Below are 12,920 nucleotides of genomic sequence, written 5' to 3'. Positions count from 1 at the left end.
TAGAGTCTGATGTCTTGGGCCTCTTGCCCGATCCCGTAGATACCTGAGCCTCCTCCGGCTTCCTCTTCCCGAGGTGTTCTAGATCGATCTCCCTTTCCCTGGCCCGAGCAATCATATCCTCCAGCGTCTTACAGCCGGACCTGCTCATGAACTCTCTGATGTCGGCCCTCAATATCTCGTGATATCGGGCCTTTTTCATCTCCTCATCCGCGACATACTACGAAACAAGAAGAGCCCTCTCTCTGACTTGGCGGTGATCTCTGCCACAATCTCAGTAGTCTGAGTCAAATCCAGAAACTCCCGTGCCAACTGCTGCACCTCAATAATTGGTGAAAACTCAGTTCTGAACCTGGCAGAGAAATCACTCCATGTCATCGCGTCCAACGCGGCATCATCACCAATGGAATGTCCAACCTCCTCCCACCAATCCCTCGCTCTGTGCTTCAGAAGATAGGAGGCAAGTCTGACCTTGTCTCCCTCGAGACATCGGCTTGAATGAAAAGCGTTGGCCACATCGGCCAACCACCTGCTGCTAGCAATGGGTTCCCTAGCCCCATGATAATCTGGTGCCCCGCAAGCTCTAAACTCTCGGAATGTCAAAGTACGTGCTCCCACCAAAGCCATCATCTCTGCCCGGAAGGCTCCCATCCTCTCATCCAAAATCTCTAGTATACCCTTCTTGACCGTGCCAAAGATCACAAGAGTCTGGTCTAAGATATTGCGCGTGATCTCAGCTGATACAAACTTTCTCATTCGCTCCTCGAGCTGCTCGGTCCCTGAACCCGATCCTGATCCCTCTCCGGCGCCTGATCCGCCCACTGGTCTCTCACGCAGTGTCACCATGCTGAATCATGATACAATAACTATCAAAACACACATCTCTGCTGAGCGATCACTCATACACACAAAACAAGTTTCCTCGTCTCATCTCGACCCTTCTTGAATCGAGTACGGATCATGTGCTTTCAGTAGTACGGGCCCATACTACCTTCCACATCTATCCGTACTTTCCTCAAGAATTGCCTTAACTCCACCAAGTCCCTTGTACTACTACCATCACTGCTCCCAACACTAACCTCATCCTAGGCTTACCCTAGAGAAATCTCTGACTCCACCCAAACAAATCCTCAGCTGCTAAAGGCCTCCTTGTAATGCCAATTAGCCCTCACCTGAATAGCATCACATGTGACGAGGTTCAGATAATCCTTCGAGTAAAAGACTCGTCCCTACAACAGTTAGACTCAGACAAGAGCTGCGCAATAGGTCCAAATCCAACACTCTGAGATTATTCAACCCTGATCACATGTGGCGTGACGTATTCACCTGATGGCTAACTCCCATCACTCAGAGTCCTACAAAGCACAAAGCATGTAGCATTTGGACACAGGAAACTACTCAATCAAATCTATTCTCATAACGAGAAACTGTACTAGCATACAATGCTAAGCTCATACTATCAGGCATAAGCTAAACAGACTATCGTACTATTGTCTACTCAATACTAGCATGCGATTCTCATAAAGCTGAAACACATATAGCAGGAACATAAGGCATCCTCCTAGATCCTTAGCCCTAAATCTAGCATGTTGATCACATAATCACATCATAACATAAACTTGTATGGGTAATTTGGGAGAACTTACTTGAGCTCGGCTGATTGCATGCACCACACCCTTTTCTCCTTTCAAAGTTCTTTTCTTTCAAATTTCTTTTTGCTTTTTCTAAAACTCTTTTCTCTACTCCAAGTCCCTTTTATAAAAATGATTTTTCCCTTTTGAAATTTTCTATACTAATTCCTTAGTTTGAGTTCAGACACACCCGAAAGTATGTCCGAATCCCTCAAACCAAGGCTCTGATACCAACTTGTAACATCCCAAATTTCGAGTCTAAAAATTTCTTTTAAAAACATTACTAATTCATAGCGTTAAGTCATTCAAACATACAAAAAGGGTTTATATGACAAATCATAATTTCATTTCCAAACCACTTGTTTAATTATCAGAGTAAAACATCCCAGGCTGACTAACTATGGTGTGTGCCATGCGATCATCCCGAGTTCTTCCCTCCGCTACCGGAAGTACCTGAAACCAAAATTGAAAACTGTAAGCATGAAGCTTAGTGAGTTCCCCAACCTACCACATACCCTGCATAATCATATACTGCATATACTGGGCCACGCCCACTACTTTGGGCCTCGCCCGCTACAACAGCCCCGCCACTCCAGGCCCCGCCTGGCTTTGAGCCCCGCTTGGATACAAATCTGTTTCTCTTAGGCCCCGCCTGTCTCTGGGCCCCGCCCGCTAACATATACTAACACATAAACATACCACAACACATAACTGGACATATACTACTGAATCATGTTCTATGTCCTCGCCTATCTTGGGCCTCGCCCTTGTCCTACTACTGATGAGTCGTGGAACCCCGTTCACACTCCTTCTGACAGTAAGATACGGGCCCAACCCACACTCACTCCTTTCCTAACTTGGGCCTCGCCTCCTGCTCTGCTGCTAATGAGATATGGAACACCGTCCATACTCTGCTATTGGTGAGATACGGGACCTCGCCCACACTCACCTCCCTACCAGGCACATACATGTATCACACAGACAACAAGTATAAACTTTCATATAAACCATTCCTTGGGCACTCGCCCGCTATCATTGGACCTTGGCCCTGAATACTATACTAGCATATTGTGCCTAGGGCTAACCCCAGAGTCTTCCTACTCATAACTACATGGGCCGGCATTGTGGCCGTAGACCCATCCACACAAAGGGAAACTCACCTGCACTGCTGAACTTTGCTGATAACCCTCTGGCTGCTGTCCGACAACTCTCCGAACCGCTGCTCCACTAGCTCCCCGAGCTACTAATATCAATATAACACTTAGCTCCAAACTGAACTCTAGAAGTCAAGCTAAGCCAACTCTGATCAAAGTCAAATTCCTGGTCAAAGTCAACTTTCCAGTTGACTCGACTCGCTGAGTCAACCTATAGACTCGTCGAGTTCTTAAACTCATAAATTCTCGAAATACGACTCAACTTGCCGAGTCACCCCAAGACTCGTCGACTTCAACGATCTCTGAGTCCCATCTTGACCAACTCACCGATCTGCGTCTTAACCAGAAAAGGTTGAGGTTCTGCGACCAGACTTGTCGCGTCCAAGAACAGACTCGCTGAGTCCAAGGTAATCTTCAACAAACTTGCCGAGTTGTTCTTCCAACTCGCCAAGTCCATGCTCATGTTCATACAACTCGTCGAGTACACCCATGTGACTCACCGAGTTTCTCCAGTTCTCAATCCATACAGAGGCTTTTCGAGCCATGCAGGGGCTCCAATCCATATATCCACTCTTCTACATTCTAACCCTCACACAAAGTTGCAAACTTTACGTGAAACCTAGGAGATATATGCCCAATGATACTCTAGGGATAGGGTTAAGGACTAGGTGGCTTCACCAACAACTCTTAGACAGGAGCTTTATGACATTTTGGACCATCACAAGCCTAGATCTGAGGTAGCAACCTCAGATCTAAGCCTCTAGCTCGAAATAGCTCCCAATCATACCAAAAATGCCCCAAATCTCAAATGATAATAGATCTAGATGCAAAAGAGCCCAAACAACATATTATTACCTCCGATATAAGCTCCAACTGAAGTAGATCCCGAATCTACACCACTCCTTTGCGGCAAGCCTCTTGATCTTCAAGCCCCTTTCCAAGATTTCCTCCTCTAGAGCTCTATTCTCTCTATTAATGGAGGCTCACTCGATTCTAGGGTTTCTGGATCTCAAAAGAGTAGCAAAGAGGCTGAGGGTGGGGTATAATGTGCTTTATATAGGGCACAACCCCCATGATTAGGGTTTTTCTCGTCCAGACCAGACTTGCCGAGTCCACTAGCCGACTCACCGAGTCGGTCACTTACTCTATGCCCCAGATCCCACTCCGACTCGTCGAGTTCCTCCCTAGTCTCGACGAGTTGACTGCTGACTTAGAGCTTTTCCTTTCTTTTCTTGGTCTTTTTTATTCTGGGTGTTACAAGACAAACAAAAAAAGAATTTAGCAACTCGAATAAAAAAACAGCAAGTACTATCAAAACTAAGGAAAAACTCGGATTCACCTTAATAAAATTAGACATTGAGACTTGTAGATTGCTTGGGAGTAATAGAAATGCTTAAAATTAGATTTTTGAATCACAAAGTTGCAAAGATTGGGCTGCAAACAAATAAACATAAAAGAATTTTACACTTGCAATTATTCTACAACTACCGAATAAACAAAGATTGGAAAAAATTTGGTATTACCTAACGAAATTGGACTCAAAATCTGTGAAATCAGAGTGAATTATTGATAATGAAATCAGCCTCACAATCATGTATTAGCCTTGCAATAAAGTTATAGAGTCATGATTTCAGAAGCCTTTCAAGAATTGAAGCAAAAAATCAGAGCAGAATTGAGTCGAAGCATTCAAACAAAATTCAGCGGTTGTGATTTGGTGTAGTATGCAGTAGGAATGGTCGAATGGGCAATTCGGTAATAGAGGATTAATAGCGTCGTGATTTGATTAGGTCTCCCGCTTGAAGAAGAAGAAATATACAGTAACGTTCAAATCAGAGCACGCTTGGGTCTCACGAGGCGACTTATCGACGTTTCAGTTTTCAATATCATGTTTATTCTAAAATCGGCACCTAGGTCTCCACTCTCCCGCTTCTAAGTTTTATTGGGCTAGTTTCTACAATTGGGTTGCTAACATGGAGTTTGAATGGGGTTTTGCTGGGCTTATACGTCAAGAATGTTTTATACTTATATGATCCACACACACACACACACACACACACATATATATATATATATATATATATATATATATATATATATATATATATAACAAAGCCTATAAAAAATTTGCCCCCCCCCCCTTAAAAGATGATATATATATATATATATATATATATATATATATATATATATATATATATATATATATATATATATATATATTTGATGAGTTACAATCATCCATAGATGAAATATCAAAGCTGAAATATTTTAGCTTTTCAGCAAGAAATTTAAATTTTTGTATTTTGTGGAATTCTTTAAACAATCATATCTTATTCGTTTTATGTCGCATTGAAATGCGTTTTTTAACGTGTAATTTAGAGTTTGTAGATGTTTTTAAACTATAATTTTGTTGTTTTGGGTGTTATATTCAATGAGTTACAATCCTTCAAAAATGAGATATCAAAGCTGAAATATTTCAGCTTTCAACAAGAAATTTAAACTTTGTATTATGTGAAATTCTTTAAATAAACATATCTTATTCGTTTAAGTCGGATTGAGATGCGTTTTTTTCCAACCTGTAATTTAGAGTTTGTAGATGATTTTAGACTATAATTTTGTTGTTTTTGGTGTTATATTCAATGAGTTTCAATCCTTCAAACAAATGGTATAAAGTATAAATTAAAGTTTGACCGGTCCAAATAGCACAATAAACAAAAACATATTTACTTTTACGAGTTGTATCGTATCAAACCCAAAAAGGTATTCATTTTAACGAGTTGTAACATATCAAACCCAACAACATATTCATTTTAATGAGTTGTATCAAACCCAAAAACGCGTTTTAACAAGTTGTACCGTATGCATATAAAGTTGCACCGGTCCAAACGGATCCAAGATTTGGAAAACCTGGACCTGGACCCAGTAAGTCTCATCCGGTCCGGTCCAAGAGCCAGTCTGGTTCGGTTTGGTCTGGTCTAGTCTAAATGCTCACCCCTACGTTCCAAAAAGGTATTGTTTCTAAACATCCAAATGACCCAGAAAGCTACACGCCTACTCCCACAACCGCATCCAAATTCTTCTTATCGTCAACACCCAAGGTCACCCTATTCGCCCAAGACAAAAACATGGCCACCAACATTGTAGAAGGTAATGGAATCTGCCACCGGTGTACAATTTTTTCCCATATTGACTTGGCTATAGGACAAGAAAAGAAAAGGCGTTCTGTTGATTCATCTGCACTCGAACATATCGGACATAAGATAGACTCTAAAACCAAACCTTTTTTTCGAAGGTTCAGCCTAGATATCCTGTCCATACTAACCTGGCACAACAAAATGTTTATCTTTCTAGGAATAAGCTTATTCCATATAGTAGACATAGAACTAGCCTCCAACATATTGTCATCCAAGTATAATCTCAAAGACAAAACTGATAACTTACCATCAATTTCATGTTCCCAGACATACGTATCCATAACATCACTGTAGAGAACTTGTTGAAGCTTAGAGAAAATAGACTCAAACTGAGCACTTATGCCTCCACTTCTAAGTTGTAGGCCAAACACATCAATCAACTTTAGTTTAGAGTTCCAATCAACAACCAATGCTCTCGGGTCTGGATCAAGAGCAAACACCCGTGGAAATTGAACCTTCAAAGCCTCCTCTTCCAGCCACACGTCCAATAAAAAATGAATCATGTTACCATACCCCACCTTAGCTTTACACAGGTCCTTCACATGAATATGTTTCCTCCACATGAACATGAGTTGTAGTTGTATGTAACTCATATGATAAAACTTTTTATAGTAAAATAAAAAACTTTTCGATTATCAATCAATTACTTAGTAATTATAAGATATAAATTCACAAAATTCTTGAATGGTAACTATTAATTACTTGAAAGATAACAATCCAAATGAATATAATATTTATCTTGATTCATATTTATTTAAATAATATCTTTTATAAGAGATAAGTAGAATATAGATAAAAGAAGGGAAAATGACTCTTGAGGGTAATTAACTTTTGCGTTTGTACTCATTTGGTCCCCTTTTTTTTTTTTTTTTTTTTTTTTTGTATTCAATATACCATCGAACTTGTTGTTGGTGTTTACCATAGCCCTTTTGACCGGCTTTTGACATGTGATAGCCGGTCAAAGGGTTATGGTGAACACAAACAACAAGTTCGATGGTATATTGAGTACAAAAAAAGGAAAGAGACCAAATGAGAACAAACGCAACAGTTGGTTACCCTCCTGATTCATTTTCCCTTTACTCATTTACAACAAATCCCACATCATCTCCTACTGATATTAATGACTTTATGAGATTCATTCTTGCTTCTCTTCAAAACATAACCTACGAAAGGACATTATTCATACATGTACAACTTTGTAATGCACTTGAATATTTATTATGGGAATCTTGACTAAGCAGACGCATTTCATGACTACATTTACATTTCCAATAAAATGATTTATCGTATCATGGATTCTAGACAAAGTCTACAAACGAGTGGAATCACAAGTGCTATGATTTTTGAGTTTACTTAGCTTTAAGATCGAACTCATGGGATAAGATACAACATCAATATGTACAATATGATGGTGATGTGTCTACAAAAGCAGCATGATATTGTACATATTGATGTTGTATCTTATCCCATGAGTTCGATCTTAAAGCTAAGTAAACTCCAAAATCACAGCACTTGTGATTCCACTCGTTTGTAGACTTGTCTAGAATCCATGATACGATAAATCATTTGATTGCAAATGTAAACGTAGTCATGAAATGCGCCTGCTTAGTCAAGATTCCCCTAATAAATATTCAAGTGCATTACAAAGTTGTACATGTATGAATAATGTCCTTTCGTAGGTTATGTTTTGAAGAGAAGCAAGAATGAATCTCATAAAGTCATTAATATCAGTAGGAGATGATGTGAGATTTGTTGTAAATTAGTAAAGGGAAAATGAATCAGGAGGGTAACCAACTGTTGCGTTTGTTCTCATTTGGTCCCTTTCCTTTTTTTTGTACTCAATATACCATCGAACTTGTTGTTTGTGTTCACCATAACCCTTTGACCGGCTATCACAGGTCAAAAGCCGGTCAAAAGGGCTATGTTAAACACCAACAACAAGTTCGATGGTTTATTGAATACAAAAAAAAGGGGACCAAATGAGTACAAACACAAAAGTTAATTACCCTCAAGACTCATTTTCCCATAAAAGAATCGACATTTTGGGAGATAATGGATAGTCCACAACTCCACATTTTGAGCTAATTTTATGTTTGGGCTGCTACAGTGGAATATTTGTTCTTTAGCCCAAAGGACATGGTAACCAGAAAAGTGAATATAAAAGATGGTTTGAGAATTTGGCTTGGTATTTTTTAGATATTTTGGAATTAAGTTGGTGGGAATGTGATGTTCAATCGCTTGCTTTTATTAGCCATTGTCACTTCGCCACCATCTCCCTGTAGCCTCGCCAACTACTACGATATTCCAAAACGTCCTTTATGTTCAAGAATATGCTTCTCCCCAATATAGCTCCTGGATTATTCATAATTCAAAAACCACCAGGTGCTTCTCAAATCGATCATTTTAGGGCTTTTTTTTTTCTCTTCGGCTCGTCGATTTATCCATTCCCGGGATCTCATCCTCTGGATTTTTAGTTGTCAATTGTCAACAATCTGCTATGTCTTTCGTTAATGCTTCAATGTCATCTCGTTTTCTTCTTTCCACAAATCTGTTTACAATATTCAGCTATCTCTGTTGATGCATTTTTGTAATTTTTTCGCTACTCCCTGTTCCACCTCTTGCTTCTGTACCTCGTTTTTCTCTTTTTCTTTTAACATTTCGAGGACGAAGAAGTAAACGAATTGGAAAAGTACATTTAGGTTATGACGATGAGATTCACCTTCTCTATCGACTGATTTTACTGTAAGTTGTTTTTTATAAATTATAATTCAAATAACATTCTCTTTCACATTCCTCTTCTAATTTCTGTATCCGAAAACTTGTAAATTGGAATTAGCTGTTAACATCCAAATGCTCCTTACTTTGTTCAATTGATATTATTATTAAAGTTCCTATTCATGGTAAAAGGAAGAAAAGGGGCAACATAACTTGGGGTGCGTAATTTGGGGATTTGTCGTTTGACATTTATTTTTGGTATGAATTCAACCTCATTTGACATTTTCAAATTTGAAGATGCTGCACAAAACCTTATCCAGAAAGCTGATGTGAGTTTACCTTCGGTCTATATGTGTAAGTAGCATCTGTTACTAATTTTTATTCAACTACAGCAATATGAATGAATACGCAACCAAATGGGTGAATTTTTGAAAATGCAATGCAATAAAAAAGAACAAAGTACAGTTTTGAAACACTAAAAATTGACATTAAATGACAACCCACATAAAACATGGGAAGGGGGTGGAAGTTATTGAATAGCTTGCTGCCATTATCAATATCAAGTGAATCAACACATTAAAATAATAGTAAAACAAATAAAAAAAAGTTTAATGTTGTGATAACAACATATAACTTAACAAATAAAATAGAAATATCTATAATGCGAGAGCATGGCCACGTAGCCCGTAGGTGTGTATGCATGCTCATGTGTACGTGTGAAAACTTTAACTTGCCCCCTACAAAAGTGTATAAATAGGCAGATAATTCCTCTTTCTATCGACACCAAAACCATCAACATGGTGATAATTTCACAAAAAGAAAAGAAGCCTTTGGTAAATATATTTCCAACCAAATCAAACAAAACCAATTTTATTGGAATCCCAGTTATTGACCTTTCACGTCCCGAAGAAGCCAAGAATCTAATTGTGAATGCGTGTCAAGATTGTGGTTTTTTTAAAGTAATAAACCATGGTGTGGCACCATTGCTTGTATCTGAATTAGAAAAAGAAGCTGTTGAGTTCTTCAACATGAGACAGTATGAGAAAGACCAGTATTGTCCTCCGAACCCGTTTGGGTACGGAAGGAACAAAATTGGATTAAATGGAGACGTTGGATGGGTTGAGTATCTTCTTTTTACCTCCACTAATTTCCCTATCAACTCCAAAATCTTTTCGTAAGACCTACTTTCTTTTAATTACTAGAATATAAGTTGTGTAATCTATTGAGTTCATGCAAAATAATTTATCTTAGAAATATATTTTTAAAGTGTAGTTATATCACCAACTTTTTTTTTTTTTTTTTTTTTTTTTTTTTTTTTTTACTTTTGATATGTCGAAGCCCTGTGACGCACGGAGTATACTTGCATTCAAAGATTCAAAACTGCGGTCAACTTGTTTCTGGGGTCTTGTTAGCAAACATACAACTTTTCATTATATCTTATTTTAATTGTTTTAAAATGTTATATATATCTTATAGTTTGGTCTATAAACTTTTTTGTCATATATCTTTGGAGGATGTCTGGGATTGCTTTTAAAATACTTTTTTGACTTTTACCTTTTTGAAAAAGTTAAAAGATTCAAAAATGTTTGAAAATTAAAAAAAGAACTTTTTACTTTTTGCCAAGAAGAAGAACAAGTTTTTTCAAAATTCATAAAATTATATCTTTTGTGACTTTTACACTTTAAAAGGTAAAAAAACATTCAAAAGTCAAGAAATTTTATCCAAACATTTTTTAAAACTAACTTCTAACTTTTACTCTTTAAAATAACTTTTAAGAAAAGAATTTTTTTAAAAATGACTTTTAGCTTTGAAAAGAAATCTCAACCACCCCCGAATACAATATTATGTATTTCTATTTGATTATTTGTTAAATTTTATTAGATTATAGATTGAATCATATATTGCACCTTGAGAAACAAAGTATATTTTTCATTGTTTTTTGTTAGAAAAAAGTGGGAATAAAATCACAAAATTTCCAAACAGGGACAAATAACCTAACGGGATGCATTTGAGTCTTTATTTATCTAACATGTTTTTCAAATAATTATTTGAAGAACTATCTTATAAGTTTATACATAAATAAATAATATGTTTTTTTAACAACAAATCTAATATATTCTTAAACTATGTCTATGTTTTGACCTTAAAAGATAAGGACAACACCATTAGCTTATACAAACATTTACAATTGAATTTTATATTGTAATTCTCTTTGTGTTGTGAAGGTCACTAGTAAAAGAGTACGTAAAAGAAGTAAGAAAAATGGGGTGTAATATACTTGAGTTAATGGCAGAGGGCCTTAAGATAGAGCCAAAGAATGTGTTAAGCCGGATGTTAAGCGATGATAAGGCCGACATAGTCTTTAGGCTTAACCACTATCCACCATGCTCTGACTCTGACCCTAACCCTAACTCTGACCTGAACAATAGGTCCATGAGCCATGGAAGAACCTCGATTGGATTTGGAGAGCACACAGACCCACAACTTATATCGATTGCCAGATCCAATGCCACATCAGGCTTTCAAATTTATCTTGAAGATGGAACATGGGTCGCAGTCCCACAAGATGAGACATCCTATTTCATCAACGTTGATGATTTGTTAGAGGTGATTTTTTTCTTTCCACAGAGACAATTATAACTCATATACTTTATATTTAACTAGTTTACCACAATAAAAAAATAGCCAACGTTCACCATCTTAAATATTTTTAGATTAAAAGATATATATCTTTTGATCTAAAAATGTATTTTGGTTTATTAGAAACATATTTGAACTTAATGATTAGTGATTCAAGAATTAATTATCAAAATAATCTTATCTAATAAAAGAGTGTTCCTTTCATACGATATTTAATATACATCTGGTTGTATTCAGTTACGCTATCTAATATTACAACATGCTTTTCATTAAAAAAGTTGTAGTAATTCTACTAGTGACAACATAGGTAGTTCAAAATGTGTAAAATTTTAGAGTCTGTCAAAACGGAATTGGGTTGATCTGTTTTCTAAAATTTCTTGAATTATTTTTATATATGAAACATGATTATAAAAATTAATATTGAAATGATAGTCATTTTAGAATAAAGCAATTTATATTTTTATAATCATTTGAATATGCAATGCAAGCAACTTTTGACCTTATTGGCCTATTTTTTTATTAGCTAAACTATATTGTTTTACGCACTTAATCCATTTTCAACATAGTAAATTTAAATTGAACAATTTTTATATAAAGAAATTAACGTTTTGTTGATTTGAGTGAAGGTAATGACAAATGGAAGGTTTAAAAGTGTAAGGCATAGGGTGGTTGCAGACAGTTTCAAATCAAGAGTGTCAATGATATACTTTGGAGGTCCACCATTGATGGAGAAGATCTCGCCATTGGATTCACTCATGGAGCCTGATGAAGAAAGTTTGTATAATGAGTTCACTTGGTTTGAGTATAAATCATGCACCTACAAGACCAGGTTGGCTGATAATAGGCTCTCTCGCTTTCACAAACACTCTCATCCAGTGTAGTGCATTGACCTATCTTCAAAATCAAACATGATGCAATCATAAACTTAATCAATCACATCTAAACGAGTCCCAGAATATGTTGATTATTTATATCGATACTCATTGTTTGCATGATCTTTTTCTCCTTGTAGTTGTTTCTTTCACACATGTTTTTCATTATTTGATTTCAGTTATTTCATTAATCACAATCATTTCAATGTTTTCATTGTCACTTCTTTGTATGTATGTATGTATGTATGTATGTCTCTAGTGATAGGTCTATTGTTGAAAAAAGCAGGTTGAGTTCCCATTTTTGAAACAACTCTCACACGGGTGTTTTTAAAATAGTTTATAAAATTCAATTGATTTTAGCTTAAAAATATTTCAATAGAGTTTAAGTGTAGAAATAAGGTTCCAAATTCCCAAAACACAGAATTAATAGCTCAAAAATGTGACGTATCTATGGGGATTTTATTCAAAATTAGTCAAATTTTAGTGACAAAATTAACATAATTAATAACAAATTTTTTTTTATAATTTGAATAAACTAAAACCAATTTAACCCACCAAGGATTATTTGGCAAGAATTAGAAAGATTAAAACATAACCAAATGAAATATGAAATTTATAACATTTGAAGACTTTGGTTCCTTTTGGCAATTATGAAGTTGATAAAAATGGCACAAAAACTCCAAATAAAAGTCATCTATAATGTATCCACCAAAACAA

At 36.5% G+C, this 12,920-nt stretch overlaps 2 protein-coding genes across 2 annotated transcripts; one reads left to right on the top strand and one right to left on the bottom strand.

Annotated features, from left to right (window-relative positions):
- Positions 1–5,825: 5,825 nt before the first annotated feature.
- On the bottom strand, positions 5,826–6,539 carry LOC145098911 (uncharacterized). Its single transcript, XM_079036501.1, has one exon. The coding sequence runs from the start codon at positions 6,537–6,539 to the stop codon at positions 5,826–5,828; it is 714 nt and encodes a 237-aa protein (XP_078892627.1).
- Positions 6,540–8,205: 1,666 nt separating this feature from the next.
- LOC145102746 (gibberellin 2-beta-dioxygenase-like) lies at positions 8,206–12,359 on the top strand. The gene is made up of 3 exons (XM_079040213.1): positions 8,206–9,865; positions 10,917–11,298; positions 11,958–12,359. Exons 1-3 carry the CDS (start codon positions 9,489–9,491, stop codon positions 12,210–12,212), a joined length of 1,014 nt encoding a protein of 337 aa, XP_078896339.1. The 5' UTR covers positions 8,206–9,488; the 3' UTR covers positions 12,213–12,359.
- Positions 12,360–12,920: the final 561 nt, after the last annotated feature.

The sequence above is a fragment of the Lactuca serriola genome, chromosome 4 (assembly GCF_051521515.1).
Source record: "Lactuca serriola cultivar US96UC23 chromosome 4, Lser_US96UC23_V15, whole genome shotgun sequence".
In the NCBI taxonomy this organism is placed as follows: Eukaryota; Viridiplantae; Streptophyta; class Magnoliopsida; order Asterales; family Asteraceae; genus Lactuca; species Lactuca serriola.
Note: the sequence above shows the minus strand (reverse complement) of the source record. Positions and strands in the feature narration are given on the sequence as shown.

Coding starts and splice junctions, on each gene's coding strand:
- LOC145102746 (XM_079040213.1), top strand. CDS start 9,489: ATGGTGATAATTTCACAAAAAGAAAAGAAGCCTTTGGTAAATATATTT. Junction 9,866..10,916: donor ATCAACTCCAAAATCTTTTC/GTAAGACCTACT, acceptor TGTGTTGTGAAG/GTCACTAGTAAAAGAGTACG. Junction 11,299..11,957: donor ACGTTGATGATTTGTTAGAG/GTGATTTTTTTC, acceptor ATTTGAGTGAAG/GTAATGACAAATGGAAGGTT.
- LOC145098911 (XM_079036501.1), bottom strand. CDS start 6,539: ATGTGGAGGAAACATATTCATGTGAAGGACCTGTGTAAAGCTAAGGTG.